The 21,943-nt window shown below is 50.6% G+C and overlaps 1 protein-coding gene across 4 annotated transcripts; it reads left to right on the top strand.

Annotated features, from left to right (window-relative positions):
* The first annotated feature begins 697 nt into the window (after positions 1-697).
* THOC5 (THO complex 5) lies at positions 698-21,299 on the top strand. Of its 4 annotated transcripts, none has more exons than XM_045585686.1 (22): positions 698-807; positions 1,637-1,854; positions 3,042-3,173; positions 4,145-4,288; positions 5,160-5,273; positions 5,422-5,519; positions 6,830-6,976; positions 7,374-7,488; positions 8,799-8,931; positions 9,606-9,638; positions 10,851-10,928; positions 11,581-11,621; positions 11,868-11,967; positions 12,445-12,553; positions 13,730-13,831; positions 14,850-14,946; positions 15,538-15,652; positions 16,891-16,994; positions 17,099-17,186; positions 17,956-18,071; positions 18,722-18,912; positions 21,106-21,299. In XM_045585686.1, the coding sequence occupies exons 3-22, from the start codon at positions 3,078-3,080 to the stop codon at positions 21,167-21,169; spliced, it is 2,085 nt and encodes a 694-aa protein (XP_045441642.1). In that variant the 5' UTR covers positions 698-807; positions 1,637-1,854; positions 3,042-3,077; the 3' UTR covers positions 21,170-21,299. The 4 variants fall into 4 exon arrangements, with proteins under 4 accessions (XP_045441642.1, XP_036305367.1, XP_036305370.1 ...); XM_036449474.2 differs by having other exon boundaries at positions 722-807; positions 1,591-1,854; XM_036449477.2 differs by lacking the exon at positions 9,606-9,638 and having other exon boundaries at positions 729-807; positions 1,591-1,854.
* Positions 21,300-21,943: the final 644 nt, after the last annotated feature.

The raw sequence follows: 21,943 nt of genomic DNA, 5'->3' as shown, positions 1-21,943 counted from the left end.
GCTGTGAAACCATGCATTAAGACTACAACTGCCTGGGCAAATCTGGCCTAAAATAGGAAACTGCTGATGCACTTGTGGGGAAAACACGTGTAAGATGGGGTTACTGCCCTCCCTGGTGGCTCCCCTCAATAGTGTGAGATGTTAGGATGAATATGATGGTTAAGAACCCAGGTTATGGAGGCAAATTCACAGGGGTCCAAAATCTTCACACTGCCACACTTTAAAAACATTTGTAATTTATTGATTTTAGAAACACGGACTTGTTGATGCATTCATTGGTGGATTCTTGTATTGCTCTAACCAGTTGAGCTACCCGGCCAAGGCTTTACACTACCCGACTCTTGTGTTATCTTGGGCAAAAGACCTATTCATTCAACAAACACTTGGCAGAGAGCCTACCGGTTGCAGGAAGGCGCTGGGGAAAAGCGTGAGTAAAACACCTTGAGTCTTGGCCCTCGCAGCTCCAGTTTCCTGGTTTGGGAGGACAGCGTGAGGTGACGGCAGTGGGGATCCTCCTTGGCAACCCAGTTGCCTCAGCCCCTGACGCCCAAGTCACCAAACAACAGCCAGCACGGTGCGCCAGCGGCCATCGCGGGCTTTTGAGCTTCGCTTCCGGCCTCCGTGCCTCACTTCCGGTCGCTCACTCCTTCCCAAGCTTGGCTTCCACGCCTCGCTTCCGGCCTCCACCATCCGTTTCCGGCCTCCGTGCCTCACTTCCGGCCTCCGTGTCGCTCTTCCGGCCGCTCACTCCCACCTTCCGCTTCTCTATGGTCCGCGGGCTGCAGTTCCCACGGCCTGCCGCCCGAGGTGAGTGGAACGCCGGGGCCGGTTCGGGGCGCGGGGCGGTGAGGAGGGGTCGGGCCCCCGGGAGGGCGGCAGGGCGAGGCCGGGGCTCGGGGACCGAGGGGCGGGCCGCCCGGGGGCCATCCTCGGGCTGGAGTCCGGCCCGGGTTCTCCGTCCTCAGGGCCGCTGCGCGCTCCGTGTCCTCTCGTGGAAAAGGCCGCCTGCGGCATCCCAGGCCCCACTTTGCAGCCCTGAGACGACGAGGACGCAGGTGGCGGAGAAAACAGCGCCCATTTATTGAGCGCTCGCGTGGGAAAGACACGCTGGTCTGGGTCCAAGTCGTGGATGCTCACCCTGAAGCCTTCCGGGTCTTCCCGTTGGGGCTCTCGGCTTGGTGGGTTTGGCCAAAATCAGTTACCATGGTGGACTGCTTAGGAAAGGTTCTTAATGGAGTCGCTTAAAAAACACGTTGTATTGATTTTTAGAGAGAGAGAGAGAGACATCGACGTGAGAAGGAAACATGGATGGATTGCCTCCCATAGGCACCCCGACCAAACCGCAACCTGGATATGCGTCCTGACCGGGAATCGAACCCGTAATCCTTGGGTGCAGGGGAGGACGCTCCACCCAACTGAGCCACCCGGCCAGGGCTTCATCGAGCCAATTTTAAAATCTAAATTTACTTGAAAAGTTGTCGTCTATGTCATAAATGTAAAACTCCGTTCACTTGTCATATGCAGAAGGCTTTGCTAAAGAAAATAATATGTTTAAAGGGAAGGCAGGTCCTTGTTCATGAGTCCGGCCAGATCTCCTTGTCTCAGGCTCTGAGATAGAGTCCCTTTGTTCACCAAGGAACGTCGGGGTTCGTCGATGTTAAAGGAGGGAAATAAGACGCTCCTTGAAGCAATCAGCCATTTCTAACAGGAATGGGAGAGGGAGGCGCTTCCTCCTCGGGTGTCCACCATCCTTGAAGATCACACATGTACCACCCGAGGCCCCGCTCCCCGTCGTCTGCATCGCCTCCCCCCGAGGAGGGCATTCCCGTGTTCACGGCCACAGCCACCCCTGAGGTAGGGACCTTTTTCTCGTTGGTTCTGTGAGGGGGACACAGGCCCAGAGAACAGGGCAGTGACTTGTCCCGGGACTCAGACTCCAGCTCAGGGCTTCCCTGACTCCATGGATGATGGTTGGTGACTGATTTGTTGGGGTACGGGAGGGGGTGCTGACCACCTCGGGGCTGTGGTGACAGGAGAGAGAGCTGAGGGAGGCTGCTGCGTGATCTGGGAGCTCTATGAAATGTAGGCTCTGCTCTTTTTTTAAATATATTTTTATTGATTTCAGAGAGGAAGGGAGAGAGAGAGAAACATCAATGATGAGAGGGAATCACTGATCGGCTGCCTCCTGCACCACCTCCCTCCCCCTACACCGGGGATCCAGCCTGCAACCTGGGCCTGTGCCCTCACCCGGAATGGAACCCGGGACCCTTCAGTCCGCAGGTTGACACTCTATCCATTGAGCCACACTGGCCAGGGCTAGGCTCTGCTCTCTTAAATGTTAGCATCCCCAGATGAGATGGTGCAAGTGGAGGAGGCACAATAATGTGGTTAAGTGTCAGCTGGGGCAGGTCATTCCCCAATGTCTCCTCCTCCGAGTTCTCATCTATAAAATGGTGCTTGTTCTTATCCGGAAGGTGTGTATAAAGAGCAAATGAGAACATTACCCATAAAGCACTTTAGATCAGACTCGCTCCCAGTGATGGGGCGGCAGTATCAGGGAGGTGCCATCGGCCGGCTGTGGAATGCGGTCAGTGATGTGGTGGTGGTGCCTTAGCGGAGGCGGCCGGGAGGAAGATGAGTTCATGTTGGACAGGCTGAGGGGTGACCCCTCGCCCCCCTTTTACAGAGGATTTAATTGCAGCTTTGGAGGGTTGTCTTTTTTTCTTTTAAATCCTCACCGGGAATATGCTTAGAGAGAGGAAGGGAGAGAGAGGGAAAGAGGGAGAGAAACATTCATCCGTTGCCTCCCATACACACACTGACTAGGGACCGAGCCCACAACCTACATATGTGCGTTGACCAGGAATCGAACCCACAGCCTTTTGGTGTTCGGGATGACGCTCCACCAACAGAGTTACCCCACCAGGGCTTAACGGTTGCTTCTTCTCTTGAGTTACCGAGGGTGTAAACGACCACAGCTGCTCGTTAGACTTAAGTTTTCTGACCACAGGGAAATCTCAAACGCTCTCTCCTCTTCACAGGTCTCCACCGCTTCTTCCTGACCTCACCACACGACCATGTCATCAGAGTCGAGCAAGAAACGGAAGCCCAAAGTGATCCGAAGTGATGGGGCTCCAGCGGAAGGGAAGCGGAACCGGTCTGACCCCGAGCAGGTCAGCTTCGCCAGGCTGCCGGGCTGCTGAGAAGTTGCAGCTTGTTGCCAGGCACTGGCTGTGGGTTTGCAGCTGCGGGTCACAGGGACAACCTTCCGGGTGGCCTCTGTTTAATAAGGGGCCCAGAATGCACTTGGCTCTGCAAAGCCGGAGCATCCCCATCAGTTGTAGCTGCAGCATCCCAAGAACCAAGGAGCCTTTATTGTTTGTTTGTTTTTTAATTCTTTATTTTTGAAAATATTACGTGTGTCTCCTTTTTCTCTCATTGATCTCTCCCCGGCCTCTCCCACCCCCCAGCACATGCCCTCGCCCCCCTACTTGTGTGACCACTGGTTGTGCTTATATACATGCATGCAAGTCCTTTGGTTGATCTCTTACCGCCACCCCCCATTTTTTTTCATTTTGTTTTCGGTACTCCGCACTGTGTTCTGGATCTGTCACTAAGCATGCATTACTTTATAATCAGAAGAGAGGAATTATTTCCCATTTTATTTTTTTGTTTTTTGTTTAATATATTTTATTGATTTTTTTTAACAGAGAGGAAGGGAGAAGGATAGAGAGCTAGAAATATCAATGAGAGAGGAACATCGACCAGCTGCCTCCTGCACACCCCCTACCAGGGTTGTGCCCACAACCATGTACATGCCCTTGACCAGAATCGAACCTGGGACCTTTTAGTCCACAGACCGACGCTCTATCCACTGAGCCAAACCGGTTTCGGCTATTTTCCATTTTGAAAAGAAGAAAAACAGTAAGATCTGTACACAGAAAATAATTTAATTAAAAAAAAAACAAAAACCCCACACAAAATAAATAAATAAATATTAAAAATAAATAAATATTTGATTTGAGGACCAGATCCTTTAGAGACCGGCTTTGGGGTTCCTTTGTTATTGATCTCAGCCCGTGTCCCTGGTCCTGACGGGGAGACTTTTGCTCGCTGCTCAAGGCCTGTCTCCGTGCCTCCACAGGAAGGCAAGTACTACAGTGAGGAGGCTGAGGTAGACCTGCGGGACCCCGGGAGAGACTACGAGCTGTACAAGTACACGTGCCAGGAGCTGCAGAGACTCATGGCCGAGATTCAGGACCTGAAGAGCAGGGGAGGCAAGGATGCGGTAAGGAGCGGAAGAGGCAGATAGGAACCTGGTGGGTCTGCAGGATGCACCTGTGTCACCCTTACCAGCGAGAGCCCATCCTGACCTTGGCCTCCTGTCCTAGCCTGAATGGGTTGTTGGGGCCTGGGCACTCTAGGGACCTGCCTGTTAATTTATTGGAACTTCTCATCACCACCCGCTCACAAATGATGGTGATGAAAGGACGGGATAATGAATTTTCTCCATAACTATAATTTGATAATTTATCCAAGTAATGTGTGTTAAGTGCTAAGAATTCTGCTCCGTGTGGAGAAATGACATGTAAATACCCTTCCTGTTATAAGGGTGGATATGTACAAGGAAATCGGAGAGACCAAAAATAAAATTATTAATATTAAATGAATAAACCAGGCTTTTGGGCAGAGAAACTAAACAGTGTGACCACAAACGAGATGAATAAGTTCAAAACAAAACAACCCATATTTTGCCAGGAATCTCATGTGCTTACACTGGCCAATATTGTTAAAGTTATTATATCTGACCTCTTAAAGTCAAATTCTACAGCTATAATTCTGCTATTTTCATTTAAATTATTCTGTAACGCTATTTATAGAGATAAAATTGTATGGCAAGACTTTGGATCTCTGTATGCGATGTGGAAGGCCAGATGTTTTGGCTGCACTTGCTCCATATTCGGTTCCTGTTAACTTTGATCCAAGCAGAAATTGCGTTTTCCCTGAAAACCTTAAGCCCTTCCCTTGTGCAGTCAGTTCTTTCCTTTCTCTCTGACTCTTCTCATGGCTCTGCCTCCTCCCAGGGCCTTATTTTGGAGCTGAAGGAAGCGAGCCAGTGCCCATTCTTGCGGTGTTTACCAGTTTTTCTTTGCCCGCAGGCAGTTGAGATTGAAGACAGAAGGATCCTGAGCTGTGTTCATTTCATGACTCTGAAGAAGCTTAACCGATTAGCCCACATCAGGTTGAAGAAAGGACGAGATCAGACCCATGAGGTAGGAGTTGAGAAGTTGAACCCTCCTTTTCCTCCCTCCTTCCCATCCCCTTCTCAATGCCCTGTACCCCTTTTTCTGAGTTTGCTGCCACTTTGCCCCACCCCGCCCCGACTTACCCCACTCACCTCTAACCTTGACCTCCTTTCAGGCCAAGCAGAAAGTCGACGCCTATCACCTGCAGCTCCAGAACCTGCTGTATGAGGTGATGCACCTGCAGAAGGAGATCACCAAATGTCTGGAGTTCAAGTGAGTTTTGGAGAACAGGGCTTCGGCAAGATGGTCTGTGGTAACTGCGTTTTCCTGCACAGCTCTGTGTGGGCTAGTCTCTTTAAAAAGAAATCAGGTGATTGTGGAGACCGTAGGACCTGGGAGAAGGGTGAACAGATGACTTTGAGTGGGAAGATGGGAGGCAGTTGATTCAGCTGCACAAAAAAACTCCAGAGCCTGCCTGACCGTTTTGAGTTTTGAGCACTGCACCTGGTCAGAGCCGTTGTCTCTCCTAGTCGGGGCCTTTGCATCCATTAGCGGTTTGATTTCTGAGCAGCTCACCTCCCGGCATGTCCTTTTAACCTTTTGGCCCGGTTTTTGCCACTAAAGGTCCAGCAGTTCATTTTTGCAGATTAATTGGAACCAGAATTTCTTGCTGTTTAGCTGCCTTCGTGTGAACAAATGAGAGTTTGGCAGTGTTCTTTTTAAAATTTAATAACACCTCTTGGCAAACCCACCATGAGAGATGAGAAGGGAGGAAGGAGGAGAAGAGAAGGGTGCATGTTCTTGCTTGTCAGACCCATCTTTACCAACTGAAGGTGTTATTTGTGATAAACTTGGGGTGAGTGGGCACATTAGACATTGGGTCTAGTGTATTTTTACTAATGATGATGATTTTTTTTTTAAATATCTTTAATCATAGCCAGTAATGATTACAACTCAAGTAAATCCATTCTTTTTAAAATATATATATTTTATTGATTTTTTACAGAGAGGGATAGAGAGTTAGAAACATCGATGAGAGAGAATCATCGATCAGCTGCCTCTTGCACATCCCCTACTGTGAATGTGCCCGCAACCAAGGTACATGCCCTTGACCGGAATCGAACCTGGGACCTTTCAGTCTGCAGGCTGATGCTGTATCCATTGAGCCAAACCGGTTTTGGCTGATGATAATTTTTGAGGACTCTATCTGCTCCACAAATTCATGACAGTAATACTTAAATACTAATGTCAGGTCTGTATCTGAATTAATAGCATCGTACCATTGCCACCTTCCTGGTTTTGACTTTGTACAGTTTAAAAAAGTATTATTATTGGAGGAACCCAGGGGAGGGGTACGTGGAGGAAATAAACTCACTCCAGGTGTAAGAATGCATGCGATGGCTCAGATGAGAGTTGACAAACCCAAAATGCAGCGGAGAGCCAGTGGCCCTGGAGTGAGGCGTGTCCCTGCGTAGCTGGAGACCTGGGCTAAGTGGGTGTACACGAGGAGGAACGGGGGGGCCCTGCTTAAGCCGCAGTTTGGGTTCCTAGAACGGCAGCTTGACATCTGTTTCTGTCTGCAGGTCAAAGCATGAAGAAATCGATCTGGTCAGTGTGGAGGAGTTTTATGAAGAGGCCCCTCCAGACATCAGTAAGGCTGAAATCACCATGGGAGACCCTCACCAGCAAACCCTTGCACGCCTGGATTGGGAGCTGGAGCAGCGGAAAAGGTGGCTTTCCTCTCTCCTGACCTTGTTAACCTGGGCAGACACGGCCCTTTCGCCACGGGGATAGTACTTTGTTATGATTCACAATCAGACAGCAAAGCTCTGTGCAACCAGCAGAATAGTCTCTTAAGATTAGGTAACCGGACGTCCTGCTTTTGGCGGGACAGTCCCGATTTTTAACCATTTGTCCCTCGTCCCGGGATTTTTTTTTAAAAATGGTTAAAAGTCGGGACGTCTGGTCACCTTGTTATAAAGAGTTCTTCAAAGTGCCAGACGTATAGTACGTGCTAGGTAAACATTAGTTCATCCCCGCTGCTTTTATCAGATGGATTCTGACAGTGAGCAGGGATGTCAGGATATCTCTGGAGAGCATCTAGGGTGCTCTGTCCCTTCCCACCAGGTTGGCGGAGAAGTACCGAGAGTCCCTCTCCAACAAGGAGAAGATCCTGAAGGAGATTGAAGTGAAGAAGGAATACCTGAGCAGCCTCCAGCCTCGCCTGAACAGCATCATGCAAGTAAGGGCCTTCCCCCAAACCCTCACCCCACCCGTCTCTGCCTTGCTTCCCCTGAAGAACCAGCGAGACCCTCCCGACCACGTCTCCCTCTGGGTTTGGCCAGGCGTGTCACCCTACCCTGAGTTAGAGAACAATTCCAGTATGGTCCTGGGTAGAAGAAAAGCTGGCCAGGTGGATTCAGGAACATATACACAATTTTTCTGGGGTGCTTTCTTTTTGTTTGTTTATCCTCACCTGAGGATATATTTTCCATGGGTTTTTAGAGCGAGTTGAAGGGGGGGAAGAGGAGAGAGAGGGAGAGAAACATCACTGTGAAAGAGATACATCGATTGGTTGCCTCCCATATGCTTTCTGACTGGGGCCAGGGATCTAACCCAGGTACGTGCCCTGACCTGGAATCAAACCCAGGACCCTTGGTGTATAGACCAACACTCCAACCACTGAGCAACACTAGCCAACGTTATCCCAAAGCTTTATCCCAGTAAAACACCTTTTAAAAAAATAAATAAATAAAAAAATAAAAAGTTTTTTATTGATTTTTAGAGAGGAAGGAAGAGGGAGAGAGAAAAACATCAATGAGAGAGAAACATTGATCAGCTGCCTCCTGCACCCCCTGACCAGAAATTAAACTGGCCACCTTTGATGCCCAGCCAACTGAGCCACACCGAACAGGCCCACTTTTGCAAACTCCTTAGTTTACCCCCTGCATGGTCTTCACCAGGCTCCCAAAGTCTATAGGTGCCTACGTGTGCTTTTGTGGATATGTGTTAGATCCTCCAATTATAATCAGGGGAAGGTCTTTTGTGGATCTACATACTGTGAAAAGAACGTGACTCATATTTGGAAGCCATTAGGTACCCTAGAATGGGAAGTCCCCACTTTACCTGTAAATTGTACTGTCTGTCTATATAGGTGACCTGATTCTATTTGCTTAGTGAAGCAGATTTGGTCTAAGTCCTTAATAGTTTTATGAAACAGGGTAAATGGGTGATAGGAAGGAACTTGGCAAAAGGACCTAGAGAAATTATAAATTCCCTTTTCTGGGGTTTGGCAAGTCTGCATTTCCTCCCTTCCACACTAGGCATAGAATTAGGATTGTTAACAGAAATATGCCCAGTTACACCTTATAATGGAATAACGGGGCAGAACAAAAATGGAAACTAAGCGTGTGGGCGGTACTTAGTTTTTCCTGTTAAAAAACACGCTTCGCACATATTTAGGTTTGTGGAGTGAGTGTACTGACTTAGGGAAATTTCCTTCGGCACCGGAAGAAAGTTCTAATTGCTCCTCGTCCTCCTCCACGCCCGCAGGCTTCCCTCCCGGTGCAGGAGTACCTGTTCATGCCTTACGACCAGGCTCACAAGCAGTACGAGACGGCCAGACACCTGCCGCCTCCCCTCTACGTCCTGTTTGTCCAGGCCACTGCGTACGGGCAGGCCTGCGGTGAGTACGGGGCCTGGTGCAGAGAGGGCCGTGGGAGCACAGCTGTGGCTGTTGGGGTCATTCGGAAGCCTGCCGGCTGAGGAAAGCTCTAGACCCTGTTCAGATGCCCTCAGGTGACCAGTGCCGCCTCCCCTGTGCGCCACCCAGCATGGCTGCTTGGACTGGCTGGCCTGAGGCTGGAATAAACTGATGGGCATTTCAGAATGGATGGCTTTGAATCTTCTATGAGCCTGGCTGGCCGCCTGCTGGGTGCAGTGCCCAGGCAGCCCAAAGCATGCTTGGCAGGCGGATTGGCACCTCTTGCTCAGCTTCAGAGACTGAACACAGGTCCCGCCGGTTCTCCTGGGCTTTTCCACGCCCCAGACAGGCTGCATGTCAGTAAGTGAATTGCCCACGAGGGACTGTGTCCTCATAAGCTACAAGGCAGCCTTTACTCCTCCAGGGTTTGGGGATGTTTTGGAGACCCTGCCTCTTGCTCTCCTGCCGCTTTCACCAGCACCTAAAGCTTTCTTCCCCCCCGCCCCCCAGGGGATGCCTCCTCCCGGCTGTAGGCACCACCACATCACTATCTCTCTTTTTCTGTCTTCTGGGTCCTTCTGGTCCTCTTCCTCCCCGTTGTCCTCCCTCCCTGTTTTCCATCCTCCTGTTTTCCATCCTCCTGTTTCCATCATCAGCTCATATGAAATCCTCCCAGCCCCCTAGGCAGGGTGAGTAATTTTCTTTTCCATGTAAATCCCAACCTGTTTCCATTCTCATTTCACTGTCCAATTTCAGGACTAAGTTACTCAAAAGTTTGCCAGTGGTCGATGGGGGCTACCAGCTTATTCGGGGTGAGGCGTGAGGGGTCATGCAGGGTTGTCAGAGAGAGTAGTGGTCAGCTACGTGGGAATATTATCCCCGTGGCTTGCCCCTCGGAGGTTTGCCACCCCTCCTCAGTACGATTGGACAGATCATTTCAGGCTTCTGTGGCTGGCTGTCATCGGTGTGCTCCTTTTTTTTTTTTTTTTTTTTTTTTTTTTTTAAATTTTTTACAGAGAGGGAAAGAGATAGAGAGCTAGAAATGTCGATGAGAGAGAAACATCAACCAGCTGCCACCTGCACAACCCCCACCGGGGATGTGCCCACAACCAATGTACATGCCCTTGACCGGAATTGAACCTGGGACCCTTCAGTCCGCTGACCCACACTCTACCACTGAACCAAACCGGTTTTGGCTCGGTGTACTCTTTTGAATGGAGCAGGAGGGGAGCTGGTCTGTCTGATCTCCCAGCTCTAGACCCACGGGGCTGTACAAAGACAGGCCCAGGCGTCACTCAGGAAGACGTTGGGTTTGGTGCCTGGTTCTTGAGATGCCAAGCTTAAGTTGAATAAATCTTGTCTTGAATAGAACTGAGGTTGATTGAGGTCTAGGACTGGATTGCAGGGTCCACTTTTCAGCCCACTGACCTCCTGCCTCAGTGAAATGCCACAGTGCCAGCAGGTGCTTGGTGTGATGGGGAACAGAGAATGAGCGCTTGGTCGGGTGAAAGCCATTATTTCTGGGTTGTGACAGTTACAAGTTTCTGCACGAGAACCTTCAAGGCATTTGGCAGGAGAGTACCGTGCAGCCTTAGGCCCGAGGCTGGGATTTCTGCACCTTGATCTGAGCCTGAAACCGGAGGTGCTCACCACCAGACTCAGGTCATACTTGTCCAGGAATCTACACTTTGGGTTCTTTGTTCTCGGTAAATGACGCAGAAAAAATACTTTAAGTGTCCTACCTGCTTCTCTTCATCTGGAGAAAGGGCTTTTGTCCTCCCACACCAGTCAGTAGGGAGCTGTGACAAAGGCAGAAGAGATGCAGTCCCAGAGCTGGCCTGCCTGTGTAGCTGAGCGCCTGCCCTCAGCGGCTATTACACAAAGCTTCTTCTTGCTCCCAGATAAGACGTTGTCTGTGGCGATCGAAGGCAGCGTGGAGGAGGCCAAGGCCCTGTTTAAACCTCACGAGGAATCCCAAGGTACTGTGCTGGCCAGGATCCTCCCCCAGGTCTTCTGTAGCGGCTCCGGGGACACTGAGTCACCACCTGGGGGCAGTGCTGGTCCCTTGGCAGTCAGCTGTACTGGATTTGTTTAAGAAGGAGCTTGACTTTATGTTCATGGGGAGACAGGGAAAGCCCTGCCTGTGGATTTCAGCCCTGCACTCACCAGCTCACTGGTTCCGGGAAGCTCTTTAACCTTCCTCAGTTCAGTTTAGTCATCTGTCCAAACAGGATAGTAATACCTCATGTAGAATTACATGAAGGAAACAAGGTTATGCATGCAAAAGCCCTTAGCATCATCCTTGGCACATGGCAACCACTCAGATTATGTGAGCTGCTGTTATTGTTTCTTTATTACTATTATTGCTACTAACACCAGCACTACATAGGAGAACATTAAAAAACATGTAAAAAACTCTAAAGTATGGGTGATGTGATTACAGGTCATTTCTGTTTCTTTGTTTTCTTGTGTCATCATGTTTTCTATACTGAATATGAAGCAGCAAATTTATCCTTAAAAAAAAAATTTATAAACGACAGAGAATCTGGGCCCCTTTCCGCCCTGGATTGAGGCACTTTAGGGAGCATGGGGAGCCCCCTCCACTCTACACACTTCTCTCTGTGTCTGCAGATGACGAGAGCGACTCGGATGCCGAGGAGGAGCAGACCACGGTGAGAGCCGATTCCTCTTGTGGGTGTGCCAAGCAGCTGCCCTGGGGCCTGCTAGTTGGCAGATGCCATCCTTCCCAGAAGCAGAAGAAAGGTTTGCAGGAAAGGGCTGCTGGGAGCCTGGCCGCGGCATAGCTGAAGCATCAGGTCCTGGGCAGCAGTGCTGAGGCCCTGGCCAGCGGGCGACGAGAGGAAGGGAGAGGTTTTGTAGGACCAGTGCTCATCACGTCCACTCTTCCCTCTGCCCAGAAACGCCGGCGACCCACACTGGGAGTTCAGTTGGATGACAAACGCAAGGAGATGCTGAAGAGGCACCCGCTGTCTGTCATGCTGGACCTCAAGTGCAAAGGTCTGGCTCTCCTTGTTCTGGGGGTCCCATAGCACGTGGGAGCTCAGCCAGCTGTAGGTGCACAGGCCCAGCAAGCCAGGGGGCCTCTGTGCCCAAGAACAGATTCTGATTTCTTATTTCTCTAATGATCTTCGTTGTCAGGGGTACATGGTATCATTGTGTCTTATTCCTGGTGATGTAAACCCGGATCCACTTGGTGACCACTGGGTCACTCCCTTTTCATTCTGTATTGTCAGAAGGAGGGCCTATAAGTCCAACCCACACTCCAGGGGAGGGAAATGGAGATCCACCTTTTGCGGGGAGAAGTAACAAAGAATTTGTAGACGCTCTGCTTTTTCCCCCTCAACATTAAATTGCCATTGAGTTGTTGTTTTATAGTAAAATATCGTAAAGCCTCACTGACTTCCCTTCCTGTAAAATTAATGACTCTGCTCTCCCGTTTCACTCATGCATTCCTCTCCCTCCCTCCCCGTCCAGATGACAGTGTGCTTCACCTGACTTTCTACTATCTCATGAACCTCAACATCATGACGGTCAAGGCCAGAGTGACCACTGCCACGGAGCTCATCACCCCCATCAGCGCAGGGTACGAGCAGGCATGGCAGAGGGGGGCTAGGGAGGGGGCTGTGACGAGAGCCAGGGTGCTGGGCTGCTCGCAGTTTCTCTCTCCTGGCTCTGAGAGGTTCGTGCCTACTTTGAATTCTGTCGTCATGTCCACTTGGCCTTGAAGTCCTGGTGTATCACTGGTGTTTAGAAAGCACTCACCGCCTTGACTTAGGGACGTCCTCCCACACAGCAGATGACAGAAGTGACTGCGGCAGATTGCAGAGCGAGTAGGTGGGGCAGAGTCACAGCTTTTACAGTTAGTGTTGAAAGAGCGTGAAAATGAAAATGAGATTTGGCACATTATCAGGTTGACGGATTTTCTTTTCCTATAGCAAGGTGCTGGGATTTTCACTTCACAGCTCAGCTCAATCCCAGATTGTTCTTACCTGGGCAGTGGGAGGAGGACTGTGGAGGGTCCTGCGGGGTTTTTGAAGAAGATGAGCCTTCAGGTTTTGTCTAGCTCATCCCCTTACTGTACAGATGGATAAACTGAGGTCCAGGACACAAGTCCTGGGTCTAGGACTCCAGACTCCCAGTCCAGAGTCCTTGGCTCAAGTACAGGGTTAGTTTTTTTTTAATTATATCATTGATTTTTTTACAGAGAGGAAGGGAGAGGGATAGAGAGTTAGAAACATCGATCAGCTGCCTCCTGCACACTCCCTACTGGGGATGTGCCCGCAAACATGCCCTTGACTGGAATCGAACCTGGAATCCTTTAGTCCGCAGGCCAACGCTCTATCCATTGAACCAAACTGGCTAGGACTAAGTTAGTTATTTTTGTTCGTTTTTTACAGTTTGGGTTTGACTCAAGATCTCTATGTGGTCCATATGTTGTAATTGGGTAAAGCTTCTCTCAGGCACCTTTTCATCTGAATGTCTCTGCCATCTTTTGTTGAGAAATTGTGTTGTTTTCTCAGTAGTTTTCCTCCAGAATTAGATTTTGGTGATTGCATCACTACAGTACAGTTTTATGGGTTACTCCTTCCCCATGTAATTTATAAACTCAGGTGTATAAAGCGTCTGACTCACAGGAAACATTCATTAAATGGTGGCATTGCTCATCAGTGGGAAGTGGTATTACCACCCCCAAATGTCCAAGTCTGCCTCAAGACAAGGTGTTGGACCGCATTCTCACTGCAGTCTTTTCCCTTTCCAGCGACTTGCTGTCTCCTGACTCAGTGCTGAGCTGTTTGTATCCTGGGGATCATGGAAAGAAAACTCCAAATCCAGCCAATCAGTACCAGTTTGATAAAGTTGGGTGAGTCAGCAGTATTTCCTCCTTTCTCAGCCTCTCTGCTTCTGAGTTGTGGCTCAAGTTAATGCAGGAGACCTGGTAGGGCCAGCAGCCTCTCAGGATAGGGAGACGTAGGGCAGGAGAGAATGCTCTATTGAGAGAAGGGAACACATGATCTTTCCTGCTTATGTGGCAAATGGAGGTCATGGATGGGTGGGTGGCGAACACGATAAGACCACGTGTTATAATAAAAATGTTGGACATTTTAATTCTCTGAAGATCAAGAACATTTTAAAATCCTATATAATAAAAATCTAATATGCTAAGTCTCCGATCATCTGGGCGTCTATTCAACCAGTCAAAGCATAATATGCTAATGATATGCTAAGGCTGTTCAACCACTCGCTATGATCACCAGGAGGCAGGCAGTTGACCGGTTGACCAGTTACTATGACATGCACTAACCACCAAGAGGCAGATGCTCCAACTGATAGATTAGCTTACTGCTGGGGTCCAGCAGATCGGGATTGAACAAGATGGGCCCGACACACCCTGGAGCCCTCCTGTGGTCCCTTCCCGGCTGGCCAACCTCCCGTATCCCTACCTGGCCCCAATTGTGCACTAGTGGGGTCCCTCGGCCTGGCCTGCACTCTCTTGCAATCTGGGACCCCTCGGGATGTCAGAGAGCCAGTTTCGGCCCATTCCTGCAGGCCAGGCTGAGGGATCCCACAGGTGCACAAATTCGTGCACCAGGCCTCTAGTACTTGATAAATTGGTAAACTAGTAAGTAGAATCATCATGTGCACTGACTTTATTGAGATTTGCTTATTAGTTGGGTTGTCAGGGGAAAAGAGAAAAGTGAACATGGGAGAGATGAAATTTACAATAGGGAACCGCTGACGTCAAGAGGCGTTGCTTAGTAGCCTGGCTGTAAGCATGGCTGAGCCTGCAGGACCCGCCTGTTTGGGGTGATTGGGAGGAAAACTAGATCCTGGGACCACTGCAGAAAGGACTTATCAAATCGTTTTGTTCTTTTATGCAGCATCCTGACTTTGAGAGACTACGTACTTGATTTAGGACACCCCTACTTGTGGGTACAGAAGCTGGGTGGTCTCCACTTCCCTAAAGAGCAGCCCCAGGTGTGTACACCGATCCCGTCTCCTTATCTGGAGAGCTCTACCCCCATCTACCAATACAGACTCCAGAAAGGCTTTGCTGGCTTTTGGGGGCTTCACACTTTTGGGGGCTTCACACTAGCAGGATGCTTTCCCTTAAGGTTACGATCTGTCCTCCCTCCACTCAGGACACTAAAATGTCCAAGGCCTCCAAGTGTTTGGGCACCTTGGCCTTCTCCGAGTCTAGAACCCTCTAGCTCAAAGTAACTCGGGTCCTTGCTCTGGGTGCAGCACAACTGGAGGCTCTGCGGCCTCTGGTCTTGTGTACAAAGAGGCCAAACATGAAGTGTGAGCAGAACCCAGGGCATCTGGCACCTTAGCAGAAGCTTTCCTTTTCTCAGGAGCTGGCCACAGCCTCCTGAGAACCCAGCAGCTTGTGTCGCTCCTGCTGGGACTCGGCATCTGGCCTGTCACAGCAGGTAAACCCTGCCTCTCCCGTGAGGTGCCACCTCGGCATGGGTGAGCTCGGCTGCTAAGGCAGGCAGGGCCTAGGAGAGAGGCGGTGCCTGGAGGAAGGGAGGAGCACTCAGGTGTGCCTCTTGCTGTCATCCACAGCATACGGTGATTGCTGACCACTTGCTGAGCTCCAGCCACATGGAGACCACCATGAAACTGCTGAAGACCAGAGTGCAGTCCCGCCTGGCCCTCCACAAACAGTTCGCGTCCCTGGGTAAGCTGGTGTTGGCGCTGTGGCTTGAGAGCCATTCACTCAACACAGGGACAAAAACAGCCTAGCTCTTCATTCCGATGTCTGGAATCCTGACAACCAATGAAAGAGGCTGGATTCCGGGCTCTTGCTGAGCTGTGGCAGGGCCACTAGAGAGAGCTGCAGGCCATCCCAGCACAGATCTGAGCTCCCCCAGGGTCATCGGGGCTGTTTCGGCTCACAGAGGCCCAGAGCCTTCTGGGGGCAGAAGTTGGTCAAGAGAAGCTCACTCTATGTTAGTGGATGTCCGACTGGTGTGTATTGTACAGACATTTAGTGGGAGTCTGGCTCATGATTCATGGAGCCCACCTTCAGCTTTTTTTTCTATCCAAACCGGTTTCGGCCACCTTCAGCTTCTTTGAATACAACTGTATAGGGATCCACTCCTCATCCCTCTCTGAGGCCCACTGAGCTAACACCCTCCAGGGTAAGGCTAAACCCCTCTTTTTCATAAGCTCCCAGGTGATTCTGCTGAGCCATTAACCATGGTGGCGGCCATACGGGACTTCTATTCACTCATTCATTCATTCAGGAAATACTTGGAAGGGCTTACTACGTACAAGGCACTTGCAGGATTGTGAGGGTTAAGGTCTTTCTGATACAAGAGGGCTGTCAGGAAGGACACTGGGTTTCAGGACCATCGGGAGAGCCTACCCCTCTGGCCTCCAGGACAGCATTGCTTGTCCACCGGGCCTCTCTCCCCATCAGCATCGCTGCACTTGTGTCAAGGTTGGATGACTGTCGTCCTGGGCAGCGTTTACTGTGTTGGCACATTTGCTTATTGGAATGCCAGCAGGCATTCACGCTGGTACAGTTCTCCGGCCTTTCTCCCCTAGAGGAGCTGACCCAGAACGTTTCGGTCTTTCCCTCCATCAAGGTCAGCTACGGAACAGCCCTCTCGGCGACTCGATCTAATTAACCATCCCTGCTGCAGAGACACTGGCATTGGTTTGGCTGCTGGGGGCTCTTGTGCTGCCATTTGCATTAAGGATAAAGCACCGTGAATGCTGGTGCTGGGTCTGGCCCTGGGGGAAGTCACGTTGGGGTGCCTGCATTCCCGGCACATGTTGACCTGGGCACCTACCGAGTGCCAGGTGAACTAGACATCTGGCAGGGCCATCTGAGCCCTCCAGAGGATGCCGGTTACCTAGCTGTGGCACCTGGTTTCTACCTGTGACACCACCTGTCTTGCTCTCTTTTAGAACATGGCATTGTACCAGTTACTAGCGACTGCCACTACCTCTTCCCTGCCAAGGTTGTCTCTCGCCTGGTGAAGTGGGTGACGATCGCCCATGAGGATTACGTGGTAGGTAGAGGAGTGACGGGTCATCATTGCTGTCCGGGGGACCGTAAGCGGGCAGGAGGTTTTAAAGGGGCCAGCGTTCATTCCTTGTCCGTGGTGACTTCTAGGATCTGCATTTCACCAAAGAAATCGTGGAGGCAGGACTGGCTGGGGACACCAACCTCTACTACATGGCACTGGTGGAAAGGGGCACAGGTAATGGTTTTGCTCATAACCGTGGCTGTAGGCAATGGGAATGCTGAGAAGTAAGACGTTTCTGGAAATTGTCCAAAGAAAGCGAAAGATCTGGAATCCTGTTGCAGGACTTAGCAAATAGTAATGAATGTGACAGCCACCGTTAGGTGAGTACTTTATCTGGTCAAGGGGACATGCCTTGTCATGAGGATTAAATGAGATAAAGTAGGGGGTGTGCAGGAGGCAGCTGATCAGTGATTCTCTCTTATTGATGTTTCTAACTCCCTAGCCCTCTCCCTTCCTCTGTAAAAATTAATAAAATATATTTTTTAAAAATGTTGGCTGTTAACAAGTGTTTACATAACAAAATATCTAAAAATAAATGAACAGAATAAAGAGGATAACTTTGGTGTAACAGCTAATGCACAATATTGAAAAAACAGTCTGCCTTTACATGTGAAAATCTTTAACTTGCTAGCAAATAAACGTCAAAACAAACTCTATCAAAGGAACAAATAGAAATCAGGCAAATCCAGTGTGGACTTAACTCTGGGGAGTCTACACCCCTCTGCCTCCTTAGAGGCACCAGAGTCACAGACATCACGTTCTACAACCTGGCAGTTCCACTTGGGAGATTCCAGAGCCAACACAAAAGCCAGTTTAGTGCCAGAATGTGCTCTGGAGCGCTCGGGTTAATATGGGACATCAGCGCTAGCCTTAGGGGTCCGATGGGGACAGTGCGTGACTGGCAATCTGGGTCACAACTGATTTTTCCTCTTTCCCTTCCCAGCCAAACTCCAGGCAGCTGTGGTGCTGAACCCTGGCTACTCCTCCATCCCACCCATTTTCCAGCTCTGTCTGAACTGGAAAGGGGAGAAGACCAACAGCAATGACGACAATATTCGGGTAAGGCCCTGCTGGGGTAACAGCAGCAGGAAGATCCCTTCTGGGGAGCTAAGGGCTGGGACACTGGCATAATTCCTAGGACAGGGGCTGCCAGGACTTAGAGGACACACTGCAGGCTGCCTGCCGTGACGGAGGAAAGAACCCGGGCCCATCTCAACCAGCTACCTAGTTTGAGGTCCACAGGACTCCCCCCATTTACAAATTAGGGAAAATATAAATACCTGCCCTGAAAGGTGGTTGTCTTGGGCTTCTGTGCAAATGCGAACTAACTCAGAAGCATAGGATTGCTGGAATGAGATGAGCATGAGATCATTGCAGCTGTAATTATTATTATGCTTGAAGGCTTGACTCCGCGGTGGCCTTAAGACTATGGAGCATGCTTTTAACCCTAACACCTTCTGACGTGGATCTCAGCGTGAGATTCCTTCTCTCCACACCTCCGTCCTCTTGGCTGTGGGTGTGCAAGGCAGGGAAAGCTACAGGTCAAAATCAGGAGACCCCCCTGTTTTGAGGGAGGGAGGTTTAGGGCAATCCAGTCCGGCTTGATGTGGTGTGCACTAGCTCCTGCAGAGGCCCAGCTGCTGTTCTGCGGAGCCGCAGACCCAGCATTCTGAAAGCCGTGCTGAGTTTTCCGACTTCCCACTCTGCAGGCCATGGAGGGCGAGGTCAACGTGTGCTACAAGGAGCTGTGTGGGCCCCGGCCCGGCCATCAGCTCCTGACCAACCAGCTGCAGCGCCTGTGCGTGCTGCTGGACGTCTACCTGGAGACCGAGATCCACGATGACAGCGTGGAGGGGCCCAAGGAGTTCCCCCAGGAGAAGATGTGTCTGCGGCTCTTCAGGTGAGGCAGGGCTCCAAGTGCCAGGGACCCCCGTCCCGCCTCTCGCGGGGATCAGGAGCAGAGATCAGGGCCTGGCGTAGAGGGCGTGCCTCTTCCCAGGTGCACTGATCTCTGTTCACAGAGGAATTTGGAATCCTGCTGCCGAGTTTCCTGGAGAGAGCTTGCTGCCTCCTTCCTGAAACTTCCCGCAGCCGCTCTCCCCAGCCTGGTCCAAATGTTCTTCACGAACACCCTCCGAAGGGGGGCCGCCCCCTGAGTGAGCAGCACCGAACCATGAGCCAAGAGGACTTGGCTGAATTTTCCTTGATACTCTCTGTATCACCCAAATAAGCCTTTTCATCTGTACGCACCTCCCCAGGCCTGCTGTACTCTCTAAGGCGCTCACGTCTTTGAGAACCATAGCTTTAGGCATTGGGGCTGGCCAGCAGGAACCAGCCGTGAAGGAAGACCAGCACAAGGACAGATCTCTCCTTTGCTCCTCACCTCGGAAGAATCAGTTCAGCTCAGCTCAGAGTCTGTTTCCTACAGGCTGGAGTGGAAATGTTACCGTCTAGCTCACGATAAATTCTCTCTCATTTATGTAAAGTTTCCAGAATGCCTGCTTTCCTAGCACTTCTAGATACTTCTGTTTTCGCTTTGGGGTCCTCTCTGTCACTTTTGTCCCCTGCACTCCCAGGTTCATACTGCTCAAGCGTCCCTTCTGTTTGTGTCGGGGAAGGGGAAGGGCTAGAATCTCTTTCTAATCAGCACAGCCCCCTGGTCCCTGTCAGTCTAGGAGGTGCCTTATCTGCCCCTCCCCTTCTCAGGCAGCCAGTCCCAGCCTGGGGACTGTGTCCCCAGCATCCTCCCCGCTGTGTCTGCCACCTCGCCTGGCCTGCTTTGTGATACTCTCTGATAATAACCAGCTCTGACCCCCAGTGGCTGCTGGGAGGAGGTGCTGGTGGCTGGGTGTCGGTGCCTTCCAGGAATCACCCTCCCCAGTGCCTCTGGGTGAGACCTCAGCTCTTCCCACCCTCCCCGCCTGCTGCAGCACCTTCCTGGGGTGGGGTCTCTCACATGGCTGTTGTCTAAGGGTTCCCCAAGGACCCACTTTCTGAAGTGCTTTGTATGTCATCCACGCTGAGCTCTGAGGGCATTGGAAGATGCTGCCTTGGCCACTCAGATCCAATTAACTCCATGGCTGGCGAGGTGTGAGGTTCTTGGCCTCAAGTCCTTCTGATCCTTAGGATCAAGCCAGGAGGCTGAACCTTTTTTTAATGCAACAAATTTTATTTAGCATAGCCAGTCCCAACATTCAGCACAGAAACTTGACAGAGGCTGGTGGGCACCTTCAGGCTGCAGGGTCTCCATCAGACGTATGCTTAGACTTGCCCAAATCACAGTGCCCTGCTGGTGTTGGGTGGTATATGGCCTCTCCCCCTCGCCCCCTACCTAAGATCCGGGGTGTTGCCTAGTGGTGACCACTGAATGTCAGTCATAGGCAGATGAATAAAGGAGGCCCTTCACCCGGACATGTGTGACTGGGGAGCCATGTGGAAGCTCTGCTAGGGGCCCAGGATGATAGCGGAAGCATCTAAGCTTCATGAGGTCAAGGCTTTGGTGTGAGACCTGGTCTTGAGTTTGGGCTCTGCCACCTTCTGATCGTATAATGCTGGGCACATAGTTTAACTCCTGAGACTGTTTCTTCATCTGTAAACCTTACACATTGAATTGCTAGCGTGTCAGAGAGTTCTTTTTTAAATCTTCTTTCATCTGAGAGCAGGCACTGGGTGCGGGTTCTTTTCGCCCCCTGGCTTCAGAACCTTACCGCCCTCCTGCATGGGACTCTCCTTGCAAAAGAGGCTTTAAAACTTTTTCCTTTTTTTTAAAAAATTATAGAACTAAACCATGTACATTGTTAAACACAGAAAAAAAAAGTCGGCAGTTGTTAAATATATTAAAAAGTGAGGGTGCCCACACGCTGTCCCCAGAAGTGCCCATTGTTGATGAGGGCCCTTCCGGGCCTGTGTTCGTGCATTTGCAAGCATAAGACATTTTTACAAAAATGGCATCACACCTTGTTCTGCTGCCTGCTTTTCTCACGCGTTTATTTTCCCCCCTAACAGCTGTATGGCATTGTGCAGGTAACCGTAATTTCTCCCGTCAGCCCAGAGGGCATGGCATGAACTGATCCCCCCTCTCCTGTTTCTCCAGGGGTCCCAGCAGGATGAAGCCGTTTAAGTATAACCATCCTCAAGGATTCTTCAGCCACCGCTGACCTGCTCGGCCTGTTGTTTGCCCTGGACCCTCAGTGCTGTGCCTCCATTTTCTCTTCTGTTCCACATGTGGCTCCTGATGTACTCCAGAGACAGGTTTTATATTTTTAACCAATTAAAGTATCATCTGACGAAGTGGCTTTTGTCTGGTGGCTCTTTTGGGAGGAGTGGGTGGCTTTGCCGTCTGTAAGGGCCTGTAGGAGCCACAGCCCAGTGTGGAAGAGCATTTGTGGATAGACTTTCTCTGGGTGGCCATACCCACCTACTTGTTTCTGCTTTGGGCAGTCCTCATTATCCAGGTCAAGCATGTCAAACTCAAAGGCTAACACCGGCCAAATAAACGAGGCATGCGGCCAATGGGCTGGGAGTTTGACATGCTTGATGTAGGTATGTATTATCCCGAGTCCGTGCTATGAGGAGGTGGCAGGGGAAACCAAATCACCATAGTACGAAACCCAAAGCTCCTTTCCCCTGCCCTCCTCTTTCCACTGAGCCTGTCGTGTCGGTGCCTCTCATGGCCACATTCTCTGAACATCGGACATTGCAGTGCAAAGAGGAGACAAATACATCACAAAGAATAATTGTAAATCGTGCAGGATTTGGTGAAGTCGATGAGTGATTTTGGGGATGCATGCAGAGCTGCCATTCAGTGAGGCGCTGGCAGAGGGAGGCCAGGTGGCATCTGAGAATCTTCCTGATGAAGACAGGCTGAGTGCCTCCAGAAATAATGATCTGACTCTCAAAGGATTAAGAGAAGTCCTAGGGAGAGAGGTAAC

Source organism: Pipistrellus kuhlii, unplaced genomic scaffold (genome assembly GCF_014108245.1).
Source record: "Pipistrellus kuhlii isolate mPipKuh1 unplaced genomic scaffold, mPipKuh1.p scaffold_m20_p_20, whole genome shotgun sequence".
Classification (NCBI taxonomy): domain Eukaryota; kingdom Metazoa; phylum Chordata; class Mammalia; order Chiroptera; family Vespertilionidae; genus Pipistrellus; species Pipistrellus kuhlii.
The sequence above is the reverse complement of the archived record's forward strand: the minus strand, read 5'-3'. Positions and strand labels throughout refer to the sequence as shown.

Excerpts from the sequence above, each read along its gene's own strand:
- THOC5 (XM_045585686.1), top strand. The coding sequence starts at position 3,078 with ATGTCATCAGAGTCGAGCAAGAAACGGAAGCCCAAAGTGATCCGAAGT. Across the intron at positions 3,174-4,144 it reads ACCGGTCTGACCCCGAGCAG|GAAGGCAAGTACTACAGTGA; the intron begins GTCAGCTTCGCC and ends GTGCCTCCACAG. Across the intron at positions 6,977-7,373 it reads GAGCTGGAGCAGCGGAAAAG|GTTGGCGGAGAAGTACCGAG; the intron begins GTGGCTTTCCTC and ends CCTTCCCACCAG.